This window comes from Falco cherrug, chromosome 6 (genome assembly GCF_023634085.1).
Source record: "Falco cherrug isolate bFalChe1 chromosome 6, bFalChe1.pri, whole genome shotgun sequence".
Classification (NCBI taxonomy): domain Eukaryota; kingdom Metazoa; phylum Chordata; class Aves; order Falconiformes; family Falconidae; genus Falco; species Falco cherrug.
Genome location: NC_073702.1, coordinates 89,977,073 through 90,000,952, shown reverse-complemented (window position 1 = coordinate 90,000,952; position 23,880 = coordinate 89,977,073). Strand labels below are relative to the sequence as shown.

The 23,880-nt window shown below is 42.0% G+C and overlaps 1 protein-coding gene across 15 annotated transcripts in view; it reads left to right on the top strand.

The window, feature by feature from the left end:
• EHBP1 (EH domain binding protein 1) overlaps positions 1 to 23,880 on the top strand; it is a 226,290-nt gene that overhangs the window by 144,874 nt on the left and 57,536 nt on the right. For all 15 annotated transcript variants that reach the window (XM_055713338.1, XM_055713345.1, XM_055713344.1 and 12 more), the window contains 4 exons: positions 157 to 335; positions 968 to 1,016; positions 7,116 to 8,030; positions 9,935 to 10,078. In XM_055713338.1, the coding sequence (XP_055569313.1) occupies positions 157 to 335; positions 968 to 1,016; positions 7,116 to 8,030; positions 9,935 to 10,078 (1,287 nt within the window). The remainder of the gene's footprint in view (positions 1 to 156; positions 336 to 967; positions 1,017 to 7,115; positions 8,031 to 9,934; positions 10,079 to 23,880) is intronic.

Sequence of the window (23,880 nt, the reverse complement as noted above, 5' to 3'; positions counted from 1 at the left end):
GTCACTGTAAACTGACAGCTGTGAAGGACCTGAACTCACATCAAAGGATGCAGATCATCTAGTTAGGTCAACTAATGTTAATTCACATCTTCCATTAAATTCTTTTATCTTCTTCTCTTTTTTCTCTTTCCTTTTTTTTTTTTTTCTCTTTTCCAGCCAAGCCCGATACCAAGTCCTGTTTTGGGGAGAAAGCCAAACGCGAGTCAGTCCCTGCTCGTGTGGTGCAAAGAAGTTACAAAAAACTATAGGGGAGTGAAAATCACCAATTTTACTACGTCGTGGAGAAATGGTTTATCCTTTTGTGCAATATTACATCACTTTAGACCAGACCTGATGTAAGTTGTATGCTCTTTGCCTTCATAAACTAACTCTCAGAAATGTATAACATTTAAATTTACGTAAAAATGAAATCCCTATTCATTCCAGGTGTTGAACTTTTTTCACCCTTGTCTTTCAAGCAGGGAACCATCCTTTCTAAGAACACAGATTTATGAATGCTCAGACTTTATGACCTCTTTGCTCTCCCTTGTTGCATAAACAATTGTTTCTCCCCCTCTCTGTGATTTGTTTTTCTTCTTCTTAATCTTATACAAAGAACTGACTTCAGGATGATTATGAAAATTGTGCTAGTGTTGAAATGAGATGAGAGGAATAAGCTCTTTGTACACTGACAAGGACGGATTACCTGCTGGTAAATTTGGTTGTCAAGGCTGGCCTCTAGTCCTGCCTTAACTTCTTTTTTAGGTAGAAAGCTTCAGGCAATGAAACATGTAATCGATGTTTGTTTATTTATTTATTTATTTATTCCTTTAATTTTCCACACTATTAGTTTTGTTGATTGAATTGCTGTGAAATTGCTAGTTACTGTATGATATTTCTGTATGTCAAATTTTTAGATGCGGTTTGTTTTAAAACTGCTGCTTTTATCAAATACTGTACATACCTACTGTGCCATTTTCCCCCTCAGTGACTACAAGTCCCTGAATCCTCAAGATATTAAAGAGAACAACAAAAAGGTAAGAACTGCCAGGAAAAAAGAAAAGACATAGCTTCAATTTTGGCTTCACTGCAGGTTTTTATTAATTTTGGGGAAGTGTGGTTGTTTTGTAAGGTTGTAACTGCTGCTCACAGAAGGTATTCGGCCTCCTGCGGTTCCAATGGGATGCATTATTGACTCTGGTTTGTCATGGTCTTTAACATTCACAACAAGTCAAGGCTGGCATTAGAGTTTAAGTGTGAAAGCAGAGGGAAGGGCTGCCCAGCCTTCTGCGATCACTCCTCTTGATTTTTCTGATCAGCCACATAATTAAAAAAAAAAAAACAACGTAAGTGCTCTCGGTCTGTCGTACGCCAGACTTTTTCTGCTGCTGTAATGGGGCGTCGTGTGTCGGTCACGATTGATGGTGCTTTGATGGTGATTTCTGTATTTTTAAAGATGAAATTTTACACCTACTTCTACGTTGCACCAGCCGAGTGAAGTGGTTTGTGCCACATGGAAAGCTTAGGGCCAAGTGTTGAGACAATACTTTGCAAATAAACTGAATTATTAGCAAAATAGTTTATAGCATTGTGCTGGGCAGCTGTTTTAAAACAACCTTTGTACCTTTGTGATGCAAAGGTGGAAAAAGTTTCTCTGGAAGTATCAGGAACTTGCTTTGGGAGTCACCAGAGGACTTTTTATTTCTGCTTGCTATTTTAGACCTGTTAGAAGCTTTGCTGGGCCCTAGGGACACGTTTAGAAATGATAATTTTCATGTGAGTCACTGATAATAAAATTGTTCCTGAAGATCGCCTGAGAATTGTTTTTAAGTAGCTGCTTTCTTAGTGCTGTGATTTTATTTTTACATTGCTTTAAAAGCACTAAATTTAATTGGGATGAAGTTATAAAAATATACTTTGAATAAATTAATTAGGTTCAATATTATATGGGAAATGTAACTCAGGAATGTTAGATTGTAGATAGGTGGAATTCCTGAAAGTGCTTTGTTAAAATTCATTTGTGTTTGTGGTAATTATCTTATAATGTGCCTGCACTCTTAAGTGTCAGCCAGGGAGTTACTCGTCTTTAAAATAGAATTTAAGCATTATAAATAATGAAATACCTCTGAGCGGCTGTTATCTAATGAGTGATTTGGCCAGTGATACCTTTTTCATACTAATACAGGGTCTTATGATGACCTAAGTGGATTATCCGTGACATCATAGTGTTTTCTGTGACCATATGGTTTTGTACTTAAAGTTTCGTTGAGCGTCCAGGCTCATTAAGCTGGATTATAAAAAGAGAAAGAATAGATAATTAATTAAAAATGTTGGCAGTCCAATCAGTCATCTTTTCCTTATGAAACTGTGATGGCAAACGGTGAACTTCTTGGCCCGTCTCTCTCACAAGCTATAGTTCCCAGGGCTGAAGAAGGAATGATTGTTGTTATTGTGCAGGTTTTTTCCTTTCATCACTTGGCAAGCCTTCGCCTGACAGCTACATTGAGTATCCCAGTTGCTTCCTGCAGATTTATTTCCTGGTCTCACACAGTTCTGCCCGATAACCCTGCGTGCCCTTGGTTGGAGTGAATGCAGCACTGGCAACAATGGCTACCTAGACATTCCATGCAGATATGGAACACGTTTGACAGCGATTCCTCCTAACCAATTAAAATAACATCTGTGGATGAATAGGTCAATTTTCTTTGTCTGAAGCAACACCCCCCTGCCCCCTGAAAGGAGTTAATAGGTGACTGTGGCCACAGATTAAAGGTTAACCTATAGAGTATATCTTTTAGAAGCGCGTGACCGTGTTTGTATTTTAATAAAAATCTTGAGACAACTATTTCAGTGCAGTTACTGTGTATAATTACACACGGAAACGCGCTGTTACAACAGGCACATCATCGGGCCTTCTTTATAGCACACGGGGCATTCGCCAAATTGGTGCTGCCACTGATGCTAGATAAAAAAAGGTCTTTGCCTGTGACATCTGATCTTTGCCAATATGTCAGTGTGTTACATAGCTAGGAAATGGCTGGAATACTGCCCGTGGTGCTTGTGCTGATGGATCCCAATTGATGTCTGTCAATCAGCTTGTCAGTAAATTAAAAAAGAAGAAATTTCATCAGGAGATAGGTAAATAGGCTTAGTGTCCTGAATATACGTATGTGTGCACGTTTGTATTGTAATTTCCGCAATATAATTATCTCTTTCAAAAAAAACCCCAAAACCCAAACAAACAAGAAAATGAACAAAAAAAACCCCAAACCAAAAACCCCCAAATGGCTACTCCAGTTTACATTAGCGTCATTCAGAATTCAAAGATATTTGGGGAGCATAATGCCCACTGCAAATTCAAACTTCTGTCAGGAGCAACAGAGAAACCAGGATTATCTTTGAAAAAGTTAGAAATGTTACAGGCATACTTTCCTGGCTGATCCAAAGAGTTGTGGTTCTACTTAAATCTCACATACATCTAGGTATTGTATAGCCTTCCCAGTAACATTAACCGACTAATTTTATTTAATATGTCCATTTGATTATTAGTAATTAATAATTAAAAATGTGTTAAGATTGCAGCTTACTGGCAATATAGTCCCTTATGAAGAACAGAAATTTTTCATATTGCTAATAACATGTCCTGCACTTTAAAAATGTAAGCTACTAAACTACACTTGGCTGGAGTTTGGAGGGGATGAAAGAATGAGAAGTGGAAGGGCACAACAGTATGGTTCTACTAATGAACTTCTGGGTTTAATTATTTTATTGTTTAGAGTACCTTGTTTCATTTGAGGGATTATCGTGTGGAAATACTAATATATCTTCTGGATGTTTGATTGGAGTTTTCCATTTTAGTGATGCACTTTTTTCTTTTTCTTTTCCTCCAGTTTTTGACCATTTCTACTAAATTCCTCAATACATTTGAATTTGAGTGATTGTCTTAAGAAAATATTCCATTTTGCAAGGAAGGAATCCCTATTTTAGAATATACATTTGAACAGAAGAATTCAGAATTACAGGGATGGCATTGAGTCAAAATGGAAAGTTTCCTTACCTTTAAGCTGATGGCCATATTTTTGTAACAGGCATTCACACTCGCTTCTAACATTTGATTCCACAGAATCGTAAGCAGATATTTAATTGTGTGTGTAGGCGTTGCTCATTGACCTCGGTGGGATCACACAGGGAGCACAGTTAAACAAGCACATAAAAACATTTGCAAAATCAAGGCTTAGTTATGCCTCTGTTTAACAAAAAGTAATTTCACTTGGAAAATTTACTCTGTGAATACCATGTTACAAACAAGTTAGAAACACGAGGCAGTTATAAATGCACTGGAGTAGCAAGAAGCTCCCAGCTTTTCCAACAGTGCAGGAGAATCCACCGCACGCTGCTGGGTGGGTGCTCACCAACGTACGATTGCTATTTATAGACTAATGGCTGTAAAACATTGGCATAGCAATCTAGATATCTAGTGTGCTTCAAAAGGAGAGAGGCAAGAATGTGTATCATCCGGAATGAGAAGAAGAGGGGATGGGGAATAAGTATCTGGCATCAGTGGGAAACTTGTGTTTAATCCCAAGCATCGCCAGAAGAACTGAGCAGACAGTGAAAAGTGGTTGCAGCTGGATCGAGGTTATCCATCGTCCCAAATTCAGTCCTGTTGTAGTGTTACCCATTCTAAGCCAGTGACAACTCTGAAACGCTGTCCCCACCTTCATTTTACAGACCCTGGGAGATATTCGTAGGATTTAGTTTTGTTAGCATATGAATAAGAAATTAAGAGCATAAAAGAGTTCAGGTCAAGTTGTGTCAGCTTTGGCTGCCATGGACTGCTCAGCCCATCCTGAGGTAACCTTCCGTTCCTCGGATGGTGCCTCCCACTGCGCGCCGTGAGGGGTAACAGGTTGTTTGTGCCACTGAGTCAGCACTGACCCACCTAGTCACACACACGTCCTGGTGCTGCCTTTGGTCCGCAGGACCATGCAGCTGGCTCGCTGCCCTGCTCTGCCCAGCCGCTGTGCTGCTGGTGCGTGAGCGTCTGTCATTCCCAGTACCTGCCCCAGCTTAGGCTGCCCCCCCGATCCCTGCGCTGCTCTCCTTTGCCTCCCCTCTCTCTGTGCTCCTCGCCTCTGTTCAGTGCCACCTCTCTTGCCTCCCTCCTCTCCGTATCCAGCCGGATCCTGCTCTTCCAGCTCTGTGTCCCAGGAATGGGTAAATGACAGCTGTCCCTCTTCTACCACCTGAGTTCTTTCCATTCCCTCCCACCCATCCTTTTCCTGCTCTTCTACTCCGTCTGGAGCATTGTATCAGCAAACACAGCAGTTGTGTTTTCCGCTGCTGCTCCTCGATCTACGCACAGCTCTGCTGTTATAAATGGCATAACAATCTCTCATAATGAACCTTCCCAAGAAACGATCCGCCACCAAAGACCAGCAATTATTTTAGGCCAAATCATTTTGCACAGGGAGAGCCAGAAGGGCTTAAAACCAAATTATTCAGATAATTTCTACGTCTAGGTAAACTCTGTGAATCATTTGTTAAAGTGATACAAAAATGACTGCACCATAAATGCTGCGGCAAGTTATACCTGAGCATGCGGGGAAGCGCGCAGGAACTGTGGGAGATGAATTCCAGCTGTCAGAAGCAGTGCTGGAGAAGTGGCCAAGATGAAAGCGGCCTGGCCCTGGCGCGGGGGGACGGGGGAGCCCGCTTTGTGCAGAGCAAGTGAAACGGCCGGCTCTGCCGGGGCGGCCGGGCCCGCGGGCACTCACCCTGCAGCGTTCACGGGCATGAAAACCAAGCGGATGAAAAGAGTCGGGTTCTTTTCTTTCTCCCACCCTTCTAAAACTAAATACATTAAGGAAATTATGTAAAACTGGGGTAGAGTTGAAGCCAGTGATGTGTGTTATTGTTTCCCTGTGAAAGGACAGGTTCTTGTCCATGTCTTACATTTAGCATCCCTTTTTGTTCCCAGTAGCATAGGGGCAGCTGTGAACGTTTCGGACCCCGTCAGAGGCAGGAGAATAGAGCTGCAGCGCGGCGGGGGGAGAAGCCAGCATGCTCTGAGTGCTTCTACGCTAACAGGAGGCCTCTTTAAAGGCTTCCTTGAAACTCAATATTGTCTTCCAGGGTTAATCCAGGATAGTAATAATTAATTGTAAATTGAGAAACGGCTCTAATTCTTCAAAACTAGAAAAACCTGATGCACCAAGCCCACTGGCTTAAAGGGCTAGCAGAAAGGAGACAATGTGGCCTCACAAAGTGGGAGGCTTGCAAACTGTTCAGCTTTGGGAAATGAAAGTGGAGTGGGAATGAAATTCACTTTCTCTTTCTTATAAATGTAGTATCAACAAATGTTTTTAAAATGCATTTCTTTGTTGGATTAATGTGATATATCTCTTATATCAAGTAATCTGCGGTGGTGGTCTTTTTGCCTATCTGGACATAGTTTTTCATCAACACAAATCACTGCAATTACATGACCAGGAGAAGAGAGAAGGTTGATCGCCAGTGATAAAGCCCAAGATGGATTAGTGTTGTGTTTCTTATATCTTTGTTTCTTATCTTAAAAAGCCATCCTTAGTTGCTTTTTTTCTGGTCCAACTCTTACACTTTTTTTTTTGTGTGTGCTTGTTTCCTGCTACTTGAGTAAGAACCACTTAAGACATTGGTAGGTTTTCTGAGTGCAAACAGAAGGGCTTTTAAGTTGTGGTTTCATGAACAGCTTTTCACTCATGGAAGTGGCGTCATTTTGAGTAACTAAAGATTTTAGTGTAGTGTGCTATTGAGGTATGTTAAAAACATTTGAAACAGTGCCATTTGAGTGTCTTCACTGGCCATATTCTCTTGGGTTTGCATTGCTGTTGGGATACTCTGGGAGATATCTAGAAACCATTGGGGAAAAATCGATGAGTTTGATGTTGGATTGTGAAAAAAAAAAAAAAAAAGGTAACTGCTGTAATGAAGCCAAAAGACTCATAAGTAGTAAGAGTTGAACTCATACTGTTCCTGTAATACTGGGTATGTTTTAGGCTTGCTTATTTTGACTGAAACTTCCACTTGCATTCTTGAAATGTTATGTTATGTAAGCAATTGCCATGTTGTAATCTTTATTTTGTCTGTTTTTAAAGGCATATGATGGATTTGCCAGTTTAGGAATATCACGATTGCTGGAACCTTCTGACATGGTTTTATTAGCGATACCTGACAAACTGACTGTCATGACCTATCTCTATCAAATAAGGGCGCATTTCTGTGGCCAGGAATTAAACGTGGTTCAAATAGAGGAGAACAGTAGTAAAAGCACATACAAAGTGGGTAACTATGAAACGGACACAAACAGTTCTGTCGACCAGGAAAAATTCTACGCGGAGCTGAGCGACCTGAACCGGGAGCCCGAGCTGCACCCGCCGGACAGCGGTTTGGCAGACTTTGCTTCTCAGGATGACTCCGTGTTTGTAAATGACAGTGGTGTTGGTGAATCTGAGAGCGAGCACCAAACTCCTGATGACCATTTAAGCCCAAGCACAGCTTCCCCTTCTTCTCGCAGGACTCGAAGTGACACAGATCCACAGAAATCCCAGCAGAGCTCTGGAAGGACTTCTGCGTCTGAAGAGGTTGGGCGGTGTGGTGGTACAGATGCAGCACAAGCACAGCCTGTGTTGGGGAGGAAGAAATTGCTGATAGCTGATAATTTAGACTTGAGTGACTTGGCACATGTCGGTGATGAAAAAGAGGATGTGTCTCCCACAGCTGCTGGTGAAGATAACGACAAGAAGAGACACCAGAGCTCAGACAGTACCTCTGGTTCCTCAGAGCAAGAAAAGCTGGGACGTATCGGGTCCACGGAGAGCACGAGAGCAGATCCCGGTTCGCCAGTCACAAACCCAAGTTCATCTCCTACTTCTAAGCTTGGATACTCCTTCAAAAAGGATACGGATCTCACAAAGAAACCGCATGCTTCTCTGAGGCAAACAGAATCCGAGTCTGACGGTGATGCCAGAACAGCTTTAAATCATGCGGATCAATCTGCAAAAACAGCCCAGGTAAGAAATTTAACCTGTCTTACACCTGCGAGTTGGGATGGAGTTGCTGTTCGAGTTCTTTCTCCATGTTCATAATTTGCACCGTATCGTCAGTGTAAATGGCGAGATGACCAGGGTATTTTTATTGTTGTGCCATAAATACTTCGAAAAGTAGGTGGTGCTGAAAAAGAGCCGTTAGGTGAAAAAATATTTTACAGGCATTGTCCTCCTGTTAATCTTTCTGATCTCTTTGATATTAAAGTTGTATTCTCAGCTGTCTGAAAGAAGGTGGCTCCAAGGCTCTTGCCACTGAGGTGTGGCAACACCTTTCTTCTGAGTATTGCATACTGAAGCAAAAACTGCAAAAAGGCTTATCAATTCATTGATCGATATTCAAAAATTGTAAAGTTTTGAATACTTTAAAATGTACCAAAGAGATTTCAAAATCTTGTCTGAGAAACCACACAGCCTTGTGAAAATAGCCACGATGGTGATGTAAACTTCAGAAAATGAAGTTACGCTGTTCATCGACTGGCGTGAAGTACAGTTACTTAACTACAGTATCACTTTCTTTTCTCTAAGGAAACAAAGTGTATGCCTAGCTACCTTGCAGATTTAGTGTGAGGATGAACGCTGAATATTATATAAATGCTGAGTATTATCAATAAAACATATCACAAAAATACATTAAAAATGTTTTCAGCCCTTTTTACAGAATTGCCACAGCAGGCTCATGGTGTTACCTGTGACGGGCTTTCTTGAGTTTGGGCTTTCTCTGGCATTGTGTCGTTAGCTCTGGTGGGAAAGGAATATAGGAGGGTTTGGGGCACTGTGGATCGCTTCACGTATTTTTACATTTTTTCCTGAGTAAGCATCATAAAGGTTTATTTTATTGCAAGAGAAGCAGTCTGTTGATGGGTAATAATCACCAAATATGAGTTCCATAGCCAGCTAATTTCTTTCCTTTAATTGGTGAAGTCTCATGAAGTTTTCTTCATCATCATCTTTGTGTGCCGGGTGAGAAGGGAACGGCTTGGCCCACACACAGTGGTGGAACAGGAGGAGATGGGATGGGATGTCTTCTCTGTGAAGACTTCAATGTGCAAGCGTGTAGTAGGCCAAGAAGAAGGAAGAGATGACCCTGACGAGTTCTCTGCTGTTAAATGTCTGTGCGTTTGCACATGGTGGCAGAACCTCGGATGGGAGCCTCAGTCAGCACCTTGAGTGTGGTTGTTGGCTCGTCCCTCCCTGGGCTCCCACCCGGCCGGCGTGGGGGCACAGCCTGCGTCTGTCCCAGGCTGCGTAGCGCAGAGCCTGGGGCCGCGGTGCCCTGCGTCCTGCCGCGTACGGGGGCTGCGGTGCTGCCTACCCAGCACCCCTCTCCTGGGCCTTCTGCTCCGCTACAGAATCGCTCACAGGTGTGGGGAAGGGACTCCTGTGGCAGTTCATAAATGAAGTAGGATCAGGCATTTTCACAGGTTTTTTTGCCCTGTACCCAGCCTCTTTGTGTTCAGTTTAAGTTATAAATGAGCGATACCCATGTAAGTAGCTAACGAAGCATTATATTTGCATACATATTAAAGTAAATAAGTAAACACATAGCACATTTAACATAGCTTCCACAAAGCCAATTATTTTTTTCCCCATTTGCAGTTTAAAGGCATTAAATGTTGATAGAAATCAAGTTTTAAGGGGAGAGGAGAGAACTCTTATTTACATTATAAAGGCCTATGACATTTTTTTTTAATTTTACATTTTGATCATCTTTACTTTTCATTTCTATAGAATGCTGTCACCTCATGAAGCTGTAATCCATGTGACTCCTCACCTTTATTATATAGGAAGGCTCCTGGCTGTTAACTACTGTATAAACATTGAGTACCCTGAGGCTGCCTTGCTGTTAATTATATTTCTTTATTTTTAAGCAACGTATGTTGTCAAGACAGGAAGAACTTAAAGAACGAGCAAGAGTTCTGCTGGAGCAAGCAAGAAGAGATGCAGCTTTAAAGGCAGGGAATAAGCAGCTAACCAATACCATCATCCCAGCCCGCAACAAGCAGCTGAATGACGTAAGAAATATTGGCCAGTATGGCAGTTTACAAAGTTAAAATTTATTGTATGTACATACGCTTTGGGGGGAGCGTGTCCTTGCAGGATTTTCCTTTTCCACGCTGAATTGCTCTGGTGTGTCGCATCCCCTTAGTTCACTCCAGCCTGTTGCTCCTGCGGTTACAGCCAGCAGAAGGATGCCTTGGACTTCCCCGGAGGCAGAGGCCTGGGAGCACCTTCTTTGAGTGGTACTGCACTTTCTAATGGGACGAAAAACAAAAGTTACTTGTTAAATGATAGCAAAGTAATTTATGCTATTTTTGATTACTTCTCTTTTTTCAGTTAATGTAAATGCATTCCCCGTGCCTGTGATGTCAGCTGTTTGCTGCCTCATAAGTGTTGTGGCAGTGAATGAAGCTGCTTGTGACAGTCTTGTAAAAGAGTTGATGGAACAATTCCCTTCTATCACCGAACTTGATTATGCTGGTGAGGTGGGAAAGTGGAGCTGGGGAATGAGCTTCAGTGTTGAAGCAGCTATGGCTGCACCTCCAGTGGCCTCCGTGGTGACCTGGAAGGATGCATACTCTCTGGAGATGAAAGCTAATTAATTTTTATGCAAACCTTCGCAATGCAGGTTTTGTGATTCCAACTATTGCGCATTAGAGCCTGTACTGGCAACTGAAAATGTAAATGTAACCGAAACATAATGATACAGAGAAAGGCTTGAATCTTTACTGCTTCACGTCTTTCAGAGCCTAGTCCTGAGGGGCAGATTCTGCTTTTTACATAATTGGGATCATACAATCAAAAAAGAAGACAGTGATTTAATGTCTCATTTCATTCTCTTAACTCTCTTGAATTCCTGCTGTACTTCTTTTTTTCTTAACAATTCTTCTCCCCAAACTGACACTTTCTTTCTACAAAATATATTCATATATATGCAGACAAGTCTTATTTTTATAATGATGACATAATAATATATAAGCAATCTTTTTATTACTTTGTATTCAAGTTTTTCCTAGATAAGTCTATTTTAGTATAAATTTCACTTTGGATTTTTTTTTTAATTAGTCTTTCATAAATCAAACAGCATTGGAGGAGGGATAGTATAGGCAACTACTCAGGCAGAAACAACAGTAATTAAAGTTGCCTAACATTTTTTATTACAAGCTCCTATTTTCAAAGGTTTTACAACTTTGCTAGTATTTCATTGTTTGAGCTGAAGTTTTCCCCATCAGCTCTCTGCCTCGGGGTAATATTAAACTGTTTATTTATTTATTTATTGCTTCAGAAAATACTGGTCAGCTGTATTAGGTTGGATAAAGCATGGTTTTATCCATGTTAAAAAATATCTATGGGAAGAAAGTTGCATCCCCTTCTGAAACAGGAAAATCTGTTCAGAACAAAGTTGTGTTAATAGAACAGTCTCGTCAGAGAGCCTTGGAGTTCAGAAAAGTTGGTCAGTGTTGGTACATGTTGTCTGTACGGACGCAGCACAGCCAGAGCATCTTTTACCGGCGCTCCCCCAAGGATCTAGGCCCACTCTGATGCAGGGCATAGTACTGGAAAACAAAACTTGCCTTTTACACTCAAAAGTCTTGCAGATGAAATCTGAGCAGGAGGAAAAGGAGCTGCCCCCATGGCACGCAGAGAGGTGTCGGGGTAGATGGCAATGGGAAGTTAAACTAGAACGAGGACTGTGTCTAGCTGAAGGATAGGAGGTGGGGACAGGGTTTTCAGGATGAGAGTCAGGATTGCGTAGCTCAGGAAGCCAGATCCCCCACAGGCCCTTATATCATTTGTTACAGAGGCTGAAAAATTAATGAGAAGCTGCAGGAAAGAGAAGGGCCGCTCTGCAGAGCCAGAGTTTCTTACTGCCTCCATCAGAAGTTCTTTACGAAGTTGGGAAGGTACCTTCAACCCACTGTACTCAAGGTGGAGGATTCCTTGATTTCTAATTTCCAACCCAGGGTTCTTGGGGGCTGATTTCTGGCAGTTTTGAATGCGCCCAGCTGTAGCCAAGTCAAGGAGAACCATGCTGTGAACAAATGGTCCTGGTCCCCCTGAAACACTGGGCGCTCTGAGCGAGCAGGTAATGGCACTCTTGTCTTGAGTTGGCTGTAACATAAGGATAACAAAAGCTCCTTGGCTCAGAAAGGTGGTATGGAGGTGTAATTTGGAAACTCTTAGATATGGTAGTGAAGAATCCCACAGACACGCTGTGGAAGAAATGAATAATTCTGTGTTCAGAGAAAAGTTTAAGTAGTGTAATTTAAACAAGGTGCAGGGCAGGCGGCAAACGATGAGGGTGCAGCGAGGAACTGAGCAGTTCTTCACCCACTGAACATTGTCAGTCATGGCCGCTGAAGAAGACAAGTATCCTGTAGGGGAAAAAAAGTATGGGCTAAGCAATTAAAAACTGTACAGCCTTGCATTGGTTCCAATTTCGGACAGCTAGTGTAATTTTGACATTTTCTAACTTCTGAGCGCTTGACTTACCAGGCTCAACATGCTCCTAACGCATTTCAGTGGGAAACATGCATTGTGGAAGGGGGATGTCTTTAAGGAGGCTGGTATATAATTCATACTTCATATAAAATATGTGGTTGCTATATAATAATATATATTATATAGTGCTGTATATAACATATGTTATATACATATCCATATATGTGTATGTTCTGAATGAGGATGTCTGTATCTAGAGGTCGTTGCTTATTTGATTTTTGGTGAATAGTACAGACTTAGTCTTGTTCAGTGTTTTCTGGTCATTAAGGTTAATTAATAAGAATCTGGACTCCGAGCAGCGCTGTCTATGCCAGCGTGTGGTGATGTGCAGTGGTTAGTTACCCAAACGAGAGTTACGATCCTGGGAATCGGCGTTCAGTAGTGGGAATCGGACTGAGCTTGTTTTGGGGGTGGATTGGGAGGGATTCAAAATAAAACGGTTTAAAATAGGAAGATCTAATTTCAAATAAGAGAACTTCAAATAGGTAGTTCAGGGCCAATACTTCCCAATTCTGGAAGTTTGTGGTTGCACCTTTTTTGCTACCGTCACAACAGCGCTTTGGGCAGCCCAGTCTGTCCGTGCGTGCCCTGCAGACCCGTCAGCCCAGCTGGGCTGGGCACAGTCATTCCTCACTTCTGAGAATCTTGTCCCGTAGGCTTTGCTCTTACTACGTTACCTTTGCCGTATGAGAGCTAGGAGTTGCTGTTTTCTTAGTAATCAAGTGAGTACAATGTTTGTGGGGTTGGATTGCTGCTGGAGGTCAACAAAAGGGAGGAAATTTCCAAGTCTGGTCCCTGGTCACAAATGCAGGGTATGTGCTCGCCTGGTTTGTTTTGGTAAAAGTCTTTTTTAAAAAAAAAACACCACAAAACTGTTCCTGTTTCTCCTCTAAGCACAGGGCAAATACCTTAGACCTTCTTCAGCCTAAGTCTTGCCCTTCCTCTGACAGAACCAATATTGTGATATTTTTTTTCAGTAGTCCTGTACTCCGGGCTTGCTTTTTCTATTCTTTTCTTTTTCTATTCTTTTCTTTTTCTATTCTTTTCTTTTTCTATTCTTTTCTTTTTCTTTTCTTTTCTTTTTCTTTTCTTTTTCTATTCTTTTCTTTTCCGCTTCCTCTTCACTTCTTCCCCTTTTTTTAACATCTCGATCTCTTTATTGACCACTGACTGGCCTTTCATGGGGTATTGGCTGCTTTCACATGACTTGTCCATTCTCTTGGCTGTTTACCCCTTTTTCTTGAGTCTGCTTTCTTGCTGCAGCGTGCTTCCATCCTCTCATGTTTGTGCTCTGAGGTTAGGCCCATGCCTGTATCCTCACTTGCTTTGCTTTTTTAATTTCTTTTGTAACTCAGAAATTGATGAAGTTGTGCGAGTAGAAGAGTAAGGCACCAAATTTGCTTGTATACCCGTTAACACAGTCTCATTTTCCTCTGAAGCGCCTATTTCTCGTTGCATCCCAAGCTGTATCCTCTTCCCTTTCTTTAGTTTGTGTTTTCTTGTTCTTTCCTCTCTCTCAGGCTTTCAGCTGTGTGCCCTGGCCATTTCAGCCCCGCTTCTTCTCCTGTTTAACTTTTGTTTTCTTAATACTCTCTCCACTTGTTCTTCCCTTAGATATCTTTGCTCTGTGCCTTCGGCTCCATCAGCTTCCATTCCTGTTCAGCCCACCTGGTGTAGCCCCGTCACTCTCTGCTGGCTTCCTCTGTTTGTATCACACTAGCTCTGTTTCTTTTCTCCTGTTTCTTCCCTACTTGCAGCATGGTACAGAAGTTTTTTCACTGTTAGGTCTGCTCTTCTGGCACTTCTCAGAAGCCCTCAGTCTGCAAGCTGTACGCGTGCCAGCCTCTATGGAGGTATGTAAGCCTGTAGGCAAGTATTTGAAGTCTTTAAGAAGAGGCTGTGTTGATCAGAAACTCCTTGAAAACATGCTCGTGGTTTGGGAGGATCATAGATATGGCCTTAAAATTGATGCAGCCTTTTGGAGACTGGAAGAATTAGTTTTAAGAGCTCTGTGAAGAGAGCTACTGATCCCCTCATATATCCCTTTCTCTATGGTAGATTTATAAACAGCTCAGCCTTTCTGCTTGCTTTCTTGATGTAGGTGTGCATGTAGTGACTCTTTTACGAGATGCTTCTGTCATTTCCAATCTGGTATAGCAGCTGTAATCACTTAGCTTTTAACCAGGAGAGCCTTTTTATTAGCTTACTCATTTTTATTTAACTCACCTTTTCTCATGATGAATATCACAGGGCTGGAAGGGACATATCTGCTCCCACCAGCTGTTGTGAAATAACCTGTAGTGATGGTTGTTAGCAGTAGCAGCCTGGCTGGAATGGGATGCTGGAAAGGCAAGGAGGCTGGAGCTGGTCTGCGCGACCTAACAGGCACAGGGACAGGCTAGAGGGAGGACCAGGACGAGGGGGAAATCCTCAGGGGGCTGGAAGGGCTCTCCAGCAGGGAGCCCTCGCTTGCAGAACATGGAGTGGAACTCATAATTCTTGGATCTCAGCATAACTCCGCTGTCAGCAAGTATCTGCGAAGGCCGGTGGCAAAATGTTCATCTTACTCTTCTTTAATGACTGGTCCGCATAAAGAATGGAAATTTACTACAGCTGTCGCTTACTCTGTAAACTCAAATGGCTATGGTTATAGAGTCAGCATGATTACAGAGAATGGAATTATGAGTTAAGAAATGCACAGGCAACTTTAATTAACCTCCTTTGTGTATATGCATTATGATGCAGTCTTTAATTATGTGATCACATACTATTTTCCCCAAAGCAATTGTGTCTCATTTAGCTCAGAGGATTGAGGTGATGTAGAAGGCTGTTTGTCCAGAGGACCTCTGTCCTTTTGGTTGCAGAAACTGGAAGGTGTACAGCAAACGAAGCAGGGATTGCAAGGAGCGAAAGGATGGAGGTCACAGTTAAGGTGCTTGAAAGAATGAAATGTAGTGCTGCCTTTGCCTCAGAGTGCCCGATCAGTGCGAAGTGTTTTGAACCAAACTTGCTCCAGGTGGTCACTAATGGCGTATCCTTCCTCTCTGGATGGCCACCTGAAGCGAAGGTTTGATTTGCAAATGCACCGAGTGTTCAGGTTGGTCAGGGAAGTCATTGGAGCTGTGCTTGAGACAGAACGGGCTGCATAAAGCCAAGTGTACTGAAAACCCCCAGGTGACAGGCTTCCCCGAGCGAGCATCCAGGGTTAGATCCTTTTAGCTGGATCTCTCTCTCTCAGTTCTCATCTGAAGAACGGGGCAATACCACCACCGCGGGGTGTGGTGAGAAGGGAGTGTGATTAACGCTTTTGAGGCACTTACATACTGTAGTGACGAGCACTGTAGAAAAGCCCTTGAAGAAATCAATAATTCTGTCTACAGAGCAGGATCTGAATATTGTGGAGTAAAGAACAGTGCTACTTACTCATGGACCTATGTACCGAAGAATGAAAATAACCCAAAGTGTTGGGCACCACTCAGTAGAGCTCGGGACGGAGCAGGATGCAAATTGAGATGGTGCCCACTAGTTTTTTTTCTGGTGTCTCCTAAATCATGCATCACATTCTTTTAACTTGCTCTGGCAAAGGAGACGGCTTTAGCAGGGAACGCTGTATACATGGAGTTCACGGTGTACAGCGCTTGTCTGGCAGGGGATGTGGTTTTCTTCCTAACACGGGCCGCAGGTCATTCCTGAGGTTATTTGGGCTTTGCACAAGCTAAGGATTCCGCCTTGGTGAATTTAGGTGCAGGGCTGGGCCACAGATATGGATTTGGCCAAAACATTTTGCATATTTGAGATCTGGGATAGGTTCTGGGGGGCAGGAGTTCAGTACCGTGATGCCCGGGAGGGAATCACTCTTGTCTTTTGCCTCTTGTGAAATGGGAAAACTTTCTCTTTCTTCACAGTGGTATTTGAGGATGACTACACTCAAAATTGTGGGGGTCTCCATTTGGACAATAAGTATTTAAAGCCAGATTACTATAAAACAAAAGGGTGGTTTTGGAGGGCAATCCTGATGCTGATGCTGCGCTTAAATGCAGCTGTTGCTGGCCTGCTTTCTGTGCAGATAAAGGGCTGGGTTTACTTATCCCTGCGACCATTATTGCATAGTTATTAAAGTTGAATGGCAGTTATAGCTGCCTAAATATTTTTTTTAAAAAATAAAAGGTCTGGAAGAGCAGTGGGGACTATATTCAGCTTTTGTAGTAGAATTTGAAAGTACAAAGTATTTCACCGAAAAGCTGTTGCCTCCAAACATGCGAGTGCTGTCTGCGTACAGAGGGCAGCAGGAACAGGCTGTGCATGAGATTGTTTCTTTCAGCTCAGAGTATTGCTTTTTATTACTCCCTTGCTCAAAGGACTTGTTGCAGCTGTATCTAATTCATATTTAATAAGCTCTTTCTACTTCAGGTGTCAATCTGTTGTCCCCACTACTTTTCATTTTCATAAATATTTGAGTGCATAATCGTAACTTTTTTTTGCACACACAGTGGACCGGTGGAAATGGAAGTCTTTTTAGAAAGGCTTCAGAAAGTGACAAAAACATGGTTTTCTATGCTCTTTAATTTTGATTGCATTCATTTGCACAGATATGGTTGCAAGCTGCAATAAAATAAAAATAAAGCATTATATTAAATGCTCAGAAAAAAAGCTTTATTAAATGGCCCTATTTGTTGATCACGAATCTGCTGCCCCTCTGAGCTAATAAGCTCCAAACTGTCCCGCTCTAATACGTGACCAAGAAGTAAACTCTAGCCAACACGAACAAAAGTGGTACAGGAAGCAAATTCACAGTAGGCTGCAAACCCAGGATATTTTAATTTGATTGAAAGATGCCTTAAACTCAAGTTAGCATTGCAAGTATTCTTCCCTCCAGATATTTTAACAAGTTCTTGAAAATGAGTACCGGATAGCTTTATTCAATAAATCTTTTTTCTGTGTGAAACCAGAATCCCTACTTCTGTTCCATTAGGAAAGGCATCTAGCTTTATCAGTGGATTTTTTAATATTTTTTTCCCTGTAGTGTCCTCAGTTGGAAAATAAATGCCTGTGATTGAGTGGTAATGTTCATTCATTTAAGGAAACACTCCCAAGTTATTCCTATCTTGTTTTTCCAAAAAAAAAAAACCAAACCCCAAAGAGAAAATCTGATCTTTATTAATTAAACATCTAACGTGAATTTATTGAGGTATAGTACTTTGCAGATGGCAGCCTTGGTCTTTTATATTAATTGGAAAATATTGATTGAAAAAAGACTAGTCTGTCATGCTAATAATTGCAACCAGATTTAGATATGATCACTAGATCTTCCTGAGATTACAAAGAAGAAGTTACCATCTAATTGGTAAAAAGATTGAACATTATTTTGGTAATCCCTGAGCTTTGGTAACTTATTCCCTGTTGTTCATTTATATGTCTTGTCTGTATGCCACTATGAAGTGGTTAAATATGGTTTAAGCTGATAAGGCTGTGCTGTATAGTATTTACATTTCATGAGCATTCCAAGTTTTATAGCTCTTTTAACAATATACTTTTCTTTAAATGAAGGTTAGACCTGCTGACTGAACACTTCAAAACCCCAGCTGAACTGATATTTACTTCTTTATAACAACAAGCTAAGGTTGAGATAGCCTGATCTTATTTCCTTGATGGCAATAACAAACAACTTGTTTTATGTAACGCTACTCAATACATGAAAATAAAAATAATCTGTAACTTTCCAAGAAGGTTCTACATCTTTTGACTTCATATTTGATCTGTTTAAGCACTATGAAGTTGTGTTATTTTGCTCTACACAAACACTGTCAGAGACAACTCCCTGTCGTAGCTGGGAAAATAAATCAATTAGTGCAAGTAAACTCATTTCTAAGAAGAATTAGTATGCACTGTCAGTTTTGTACCGGGAGGGATTTCACGAATAAAGTGTAACCTTTGCTAATGCAAGACAAATGTTATGCAGTTTGAGTTTTAGATATAAATGCTTGAGATTCTCAGCTGAATTTTATTGCTGTTATTTTGATAAGCTGTATCTGTTTACACCACTTAAGCATCCGGCCTAAATATAAAAATACGTGGCTATGTGTGATGTGGATGTAAATTCAAGGTGCTGCGTAGTCTGCTACAGCTTAAACTGTGCACGCTCTCAGAAAACAGGCTGTCAGTTTATTAACTGAATTTTAAGATCGTCTGAACAACGTTAGTTCAAAAACTTCAGTGTCTTCTATCCATTTATAAATATCAGCAAAAAAAAGAAAAAAGCTGTCGGTGTTTCAGGGCTGTCCCTTTGTGTACGCAGCGAGACCCGGGTTTCTTAGCATCTGGAATGCTCCTTCCCTATGGCTGCTGGCAGCGGCGGGTGTGTTCTGTGTGGATGTTCGGTACACGCTGTTGTGAATCCCAGGATGATATCGGCATTACTTAGAGCTGTATTTCGCATCGCCTATTCTGTTTTTGCTCAGCATGCACAAGGGTAGAGTTAAAATCTTTATTCATTTCATTTAAAAATGTTTCTTTTGTTCTCCTTATCATGTTCTGGCTTTCCCAAGGATATATGCCTTGAACGAAAAGTCACATGTGCATTACTAATTGTGTGCCATTGTATTTACAGTTCCTAGTGGTGGCACTGTGAAGCTACTAATTCTTTTGCTTCACTTGATGTAAAATAATCTGAGTGTCTTTGATAGCAGTGAAACAGTATTAATTGTTTTGTACATTTCTTGGTCACTCTTCTTAGGTGGTCTTCATAATCTATTAGAACTTTCAGCCAGATTTTTGTAATGTCATGCCTCCAGCAGTGATTAAATTGGTAATTAATGAACAGTCCTTGGCAACATAAACCACATCCCGTTAATTTTCCCTTTTGAGTTTTTAGAAGTTGTCGTCTCTGTCAGAAAGCATTGCGCCACCTTGCTACGGCCCCTTGGCATGGAACCACAACGGCTTGATTTTTTGCAGCCATTAGTAGATCAGAGCAGTAATTTCACAGTATTTTGGTCAGGGTAATTATAGTACCAAGTACCGAGTAGAGTTGGGAATTCACACAGAAGTCCAGAAATACCAGGTGAGCTTCCTTGTGTTCACTGGGACGTTATGATTAGTTTAATTGGGCTTTGTTTGATTTCTGCCGCGGAGACTCTTTGTGCCACGGCGCTGCAGCCACTTTCCACTTTAGTGTTTCTGACCTGCATTGACAGGAACTGGTGCAAACATGAACTCTTTGAAGTGGGACTCTTTGGAGAGGGCAGCTGGGAAAGGGGGAGAGCCATGGGCGCAGTTTACTGTAGCAAAGCTGCGCACCGGACCCAGCGCTCTGCGTCTGCAGGCGATGCGCTTCGAGTTCTTTTATATTTTCAGCCGGAGCAGATGACGTTTCTGCTACGTGCGTGCAAATGTTTAGTCAATTCCTGCGTTTCAAAATGCAGTCTTTTTTTTTTTTTTTTTTTTTAATTGCTAGCTTTTATATAGCACCTGCTGTTCCACCTTCCTTTGAAGATACAGTCGTCTCTCCCACCAGAAATACTGCGACTCGCCCCTTTAGTCCCGCAAACAAATCTGGGCGAATGCATTAATGAGGCTGCAGCTGCACGTAGCAGTTCACATGTCACCAAATCGTAGGTGAAGGCATTCATACTTGAGTGACTGACTATAGGTGTAGCGGCCTTCAGCAGTACATTGTGCACATTAAAGTTTAAATAGTCACTTGCCTGTTGGCTTCTGAATGAAAGGACTGTCACTGGTCACTTCTCCTGAAGCCTTAATGAAACCAAATAGTTTGCTATGAGTTTGGGGCTAACCATTGGGGTGTTTCATGCAGTCTTGTCAGTTGATGTTCATGAATTGACTTGAACGGAGATCAAAGTGTTTCTCAAAATGGAGAAGCGGGGAGAGAGACAGCTCCTTCAATTGCACCACAAGAGCTAATCAAGCCATCAGTTCTTTATGCACTCTGCGTGCCTTTAGAATTTAATACCCAATGGTTTGTCAGGACAAATTGAAATTCGGGGGTCGGGGGGGTGTCCCTCCTCAGCCTGCTGCAAATAAAGCAGACGCTTCACTCTTCTGGAGTCTCATTTTGATAGATTCTATAATTTAGTGTAAAGCTGCGATGTTGATTAAATATTTGTGGTTAGGGGGAAAAAAAGTTAAGGTAAAGGATTTAGTGGGCATTATGCGCCTTAACGCTGATTAAAGGTGCAGGCTTAAAGTGAAAGAGAAACTAAACTCCGGCGCGATTTTTTTGTTTGTTTCTTTCTTTCATTGGTTGCTAATGAACTTTTTTTGCTGAAACATTTTAAATTGGATTCAGAAGATAGTTTTTTGAGTGTCAGTTAAAACAAAGTCATGTGAAAATGCCTCTCTCCCTCCCTCCCTCCCTCCCTCCCTCTCTCTCTTTTTAATTGATATGATTTAGGCAGAGGAAAATGGTAAGAGGGGGGGTTTCTATTGCAGAAGCAATTTTTAAGGGATTTAGTCTTATTTAGCCTGAAGGTCTTCGCACTAATGAGAGCACTTAAGTTACGTCCAGGCGTTGATTAGACAGCTCATCTATCAACTGGAGCATGAGAATTTTTATTTTAGGTACCTTTTATACATTATAAATGTATATGCTTTTTTTTTAATTAGTTTAGACTTTATTTTGCACAAAATTTTAATTACCTTCTTTCGCATCCGAGGTGGCTGCAATGCAGCTGGCAGAGCTCAAGCAGTAACAGGGAAATACTCGAGATTTGATGAGAAATAGTATCGACACTGTATCTGTAGAAATTGGCGTGAGGAATGCAAATTGCTACCCAGATACATGCCTTAAACTGCCATGAGCCCCCTTAAAGTCTAAATACATTTATTCAGGGAATGCGGAATTATATATATCTAAAAATGCCCAACCACACACACACCCAAAAAAACCCTGTGAATGCTCTCTCTACCTGTAGGTTTTTTGGGCCATGTTTAAAACACAATAGCGTCTTAATTATTTTCTGTACCGTTCTGAAAAGTACAGCTTTTGTAACTTTTTGACATTTCAGGTTTAAAAAAAAAAATTAAAATGTTGCCACCAGCTTGCACTATGAGCAGCCTGTAATAACAGTTAAAAAAGCTTTCTGAACTATTTGACAAGATTTCTTAGTGCTGAGGCCATATGCTGTAGCCTTTAAGCTATTTCTTCCTATCAGTTTCATTATCACCTGCCTCTGAGTCTCCAATATCATCAGTAAGCACATGCAGAATCATAATTATGCCATGTACAAGTTCTTTGATAACATGTACAGTTTTCTTCTTAATTCTTTATCAAATGCATTGATCGTGGCATGTGTGCATTGATCCAGGTCCACCATCTGGCTGTGTGTGATAAGCACAGTGGCATCTTTGCATTTCCACTGTCATTCATTGCGCTACAATTTGGCTGCAGGGGAGTAGTGGCTGGGATTAGCCCTGTTCTGCTACTTACTTGCATTTTAAGTTGACACCTCTACAGCGGCTCAGACCACATTACAAACTGAAACACATACGCACGACTTAGTGATGTGACACTCCTCAATAAGCTTACTCCACTAGCTACTCAACAATCTGTAATTGGATTTGTAGGAATAACAGCAAAAGATTTCTTAAGAATTGCTGGGGACAGAAGGTGAAGTTTTCTCATTATTGGCAAAAGGCTAGGTATAGATCCTAGGCGATTGGTATTTTCCATTAAAAAAAAGCTGCCAGCAGTTTGCAGGACATTTTCAAAAAAACCCCAGCAAAATAGGATCCGGGGAGTTGCAGGGTTTGCACTTTTTCTTCCCATTCTCATCACACACGAGCGGATTGGGATCCCACCACCCTCCCCGGAAAATTAGGAGGAAGGGGGGACACCCCCCACTTTGGGAGGCACCCTGCAGGCTGCGCGGCTTTGTTCGGCTGGGAGTGCACCAGGAGCATTCCTCGGGAGGGCACGTCCTCCGGCCTCCGGCCTTGGCGCGGGGCTGCCCCCCCCCAGGAGAAGCTTCCCAGGGTGGCAGGCTGGAAGATGCTGCTCTCCGGCTTACGCATCCCACACACTTGCCAAAAGTCTTTGTTTCATAACACCACTTTTTGTTGGGTGGTTTTTTGAGTTTGTTGTTTTTTGTTGGTTTGTTGTTTTTTTTTAAAAAAATTATAAAGTCAAGTTTACACAAGAGAAAATCCCTAAAGTGGAGCTCGGTGAGTGTTGACTCCTACAGTGAGTAAGCAGCATCCTGAGCTGCGGGCTGTGAGCGTGCTGCGGAAAGGCGCAGCAAACGCCACCGTCGGAGTACGGGTCCGGGAGCGGGCGTTGCGCCCTTGCTGGGCGATGGCACGATTTCAGGATATTTCTCAGCCTGCACGCTTGGGACCCTGTTTGTGGGTGATGCCAACAGCATCGCAGTCGTGGTGACAGGCGTAACAGGCTCCTGGATCCCGGTGCCTGCGGTGGTGGCTCACCTTAATTACACTTCCCAGATGGGGGAGAGCACAAACTTGCCTAAGCAGAGAAAATTCCAGGGAAGAAGTTAGCGGAGGGCTTTGTGGCTGCTCTGGTTCAGGTCGGCTTTCTGGATGCTCTTTCCTGGGAGGCGGCTGGGCAGGCAGGCGGCCCTGGTGTCACTTTGCCGGGAGAGCCCCCTGTGCTGGGGCGGGCGAGGAGAGGGGGAAAACAGGGAGTGTTTGGTGTTAGGCATCGCAGCGTACCCTTAAAACTTGCCATAGAGCCCAGTGTGGTGTGAAAGCGAAATGCATGCCTTGATCGACGTGCAGATGCGCAGCTCCTAAAGGGTTAAATGGGTTAAATCTTATTTATCTGAATAGAACGGCAGGGCTGTTTTGCAGAATGCTCCAGCACAAATACCTATGGTTCACTTTGACGTTACAATTTTTTTGTTGGTTTCTTTACTTTAAATACTTGAACTGTTAGACCTTTTACTTTTTTCTCTGAGAAAGATGTATTTGTACCAGATTAGAAAAGCTAAACTGTTTCTTTACATTGAATAATCAGCCTGTCATGACAAATCTATCTCCTTCTGCATGAGTAGGTGCCAGTTTGACTAGCTTCTTTTAGGCTCACACTGGGTTTTAAGCTGGATCCATGTGCATGACTGGCAGTGCATTTGTTGGGCCAGATCTAAGGAGCCAGGGAGCGTTCAGCTCCTTTTTGCCTACAAAAGAGCAGCCAGACAACCAGCAAGAGGCCTTGGATGTAGCACAAGGTGATACTTACTTAGTCAGCCATTCCTTTTTTCAAATACATATATTTTTTTTTTCATTCAGTAAACGAAGAGTTTCTCAATTTCTCAATGATGTGAGCAATTAAATTATGAAT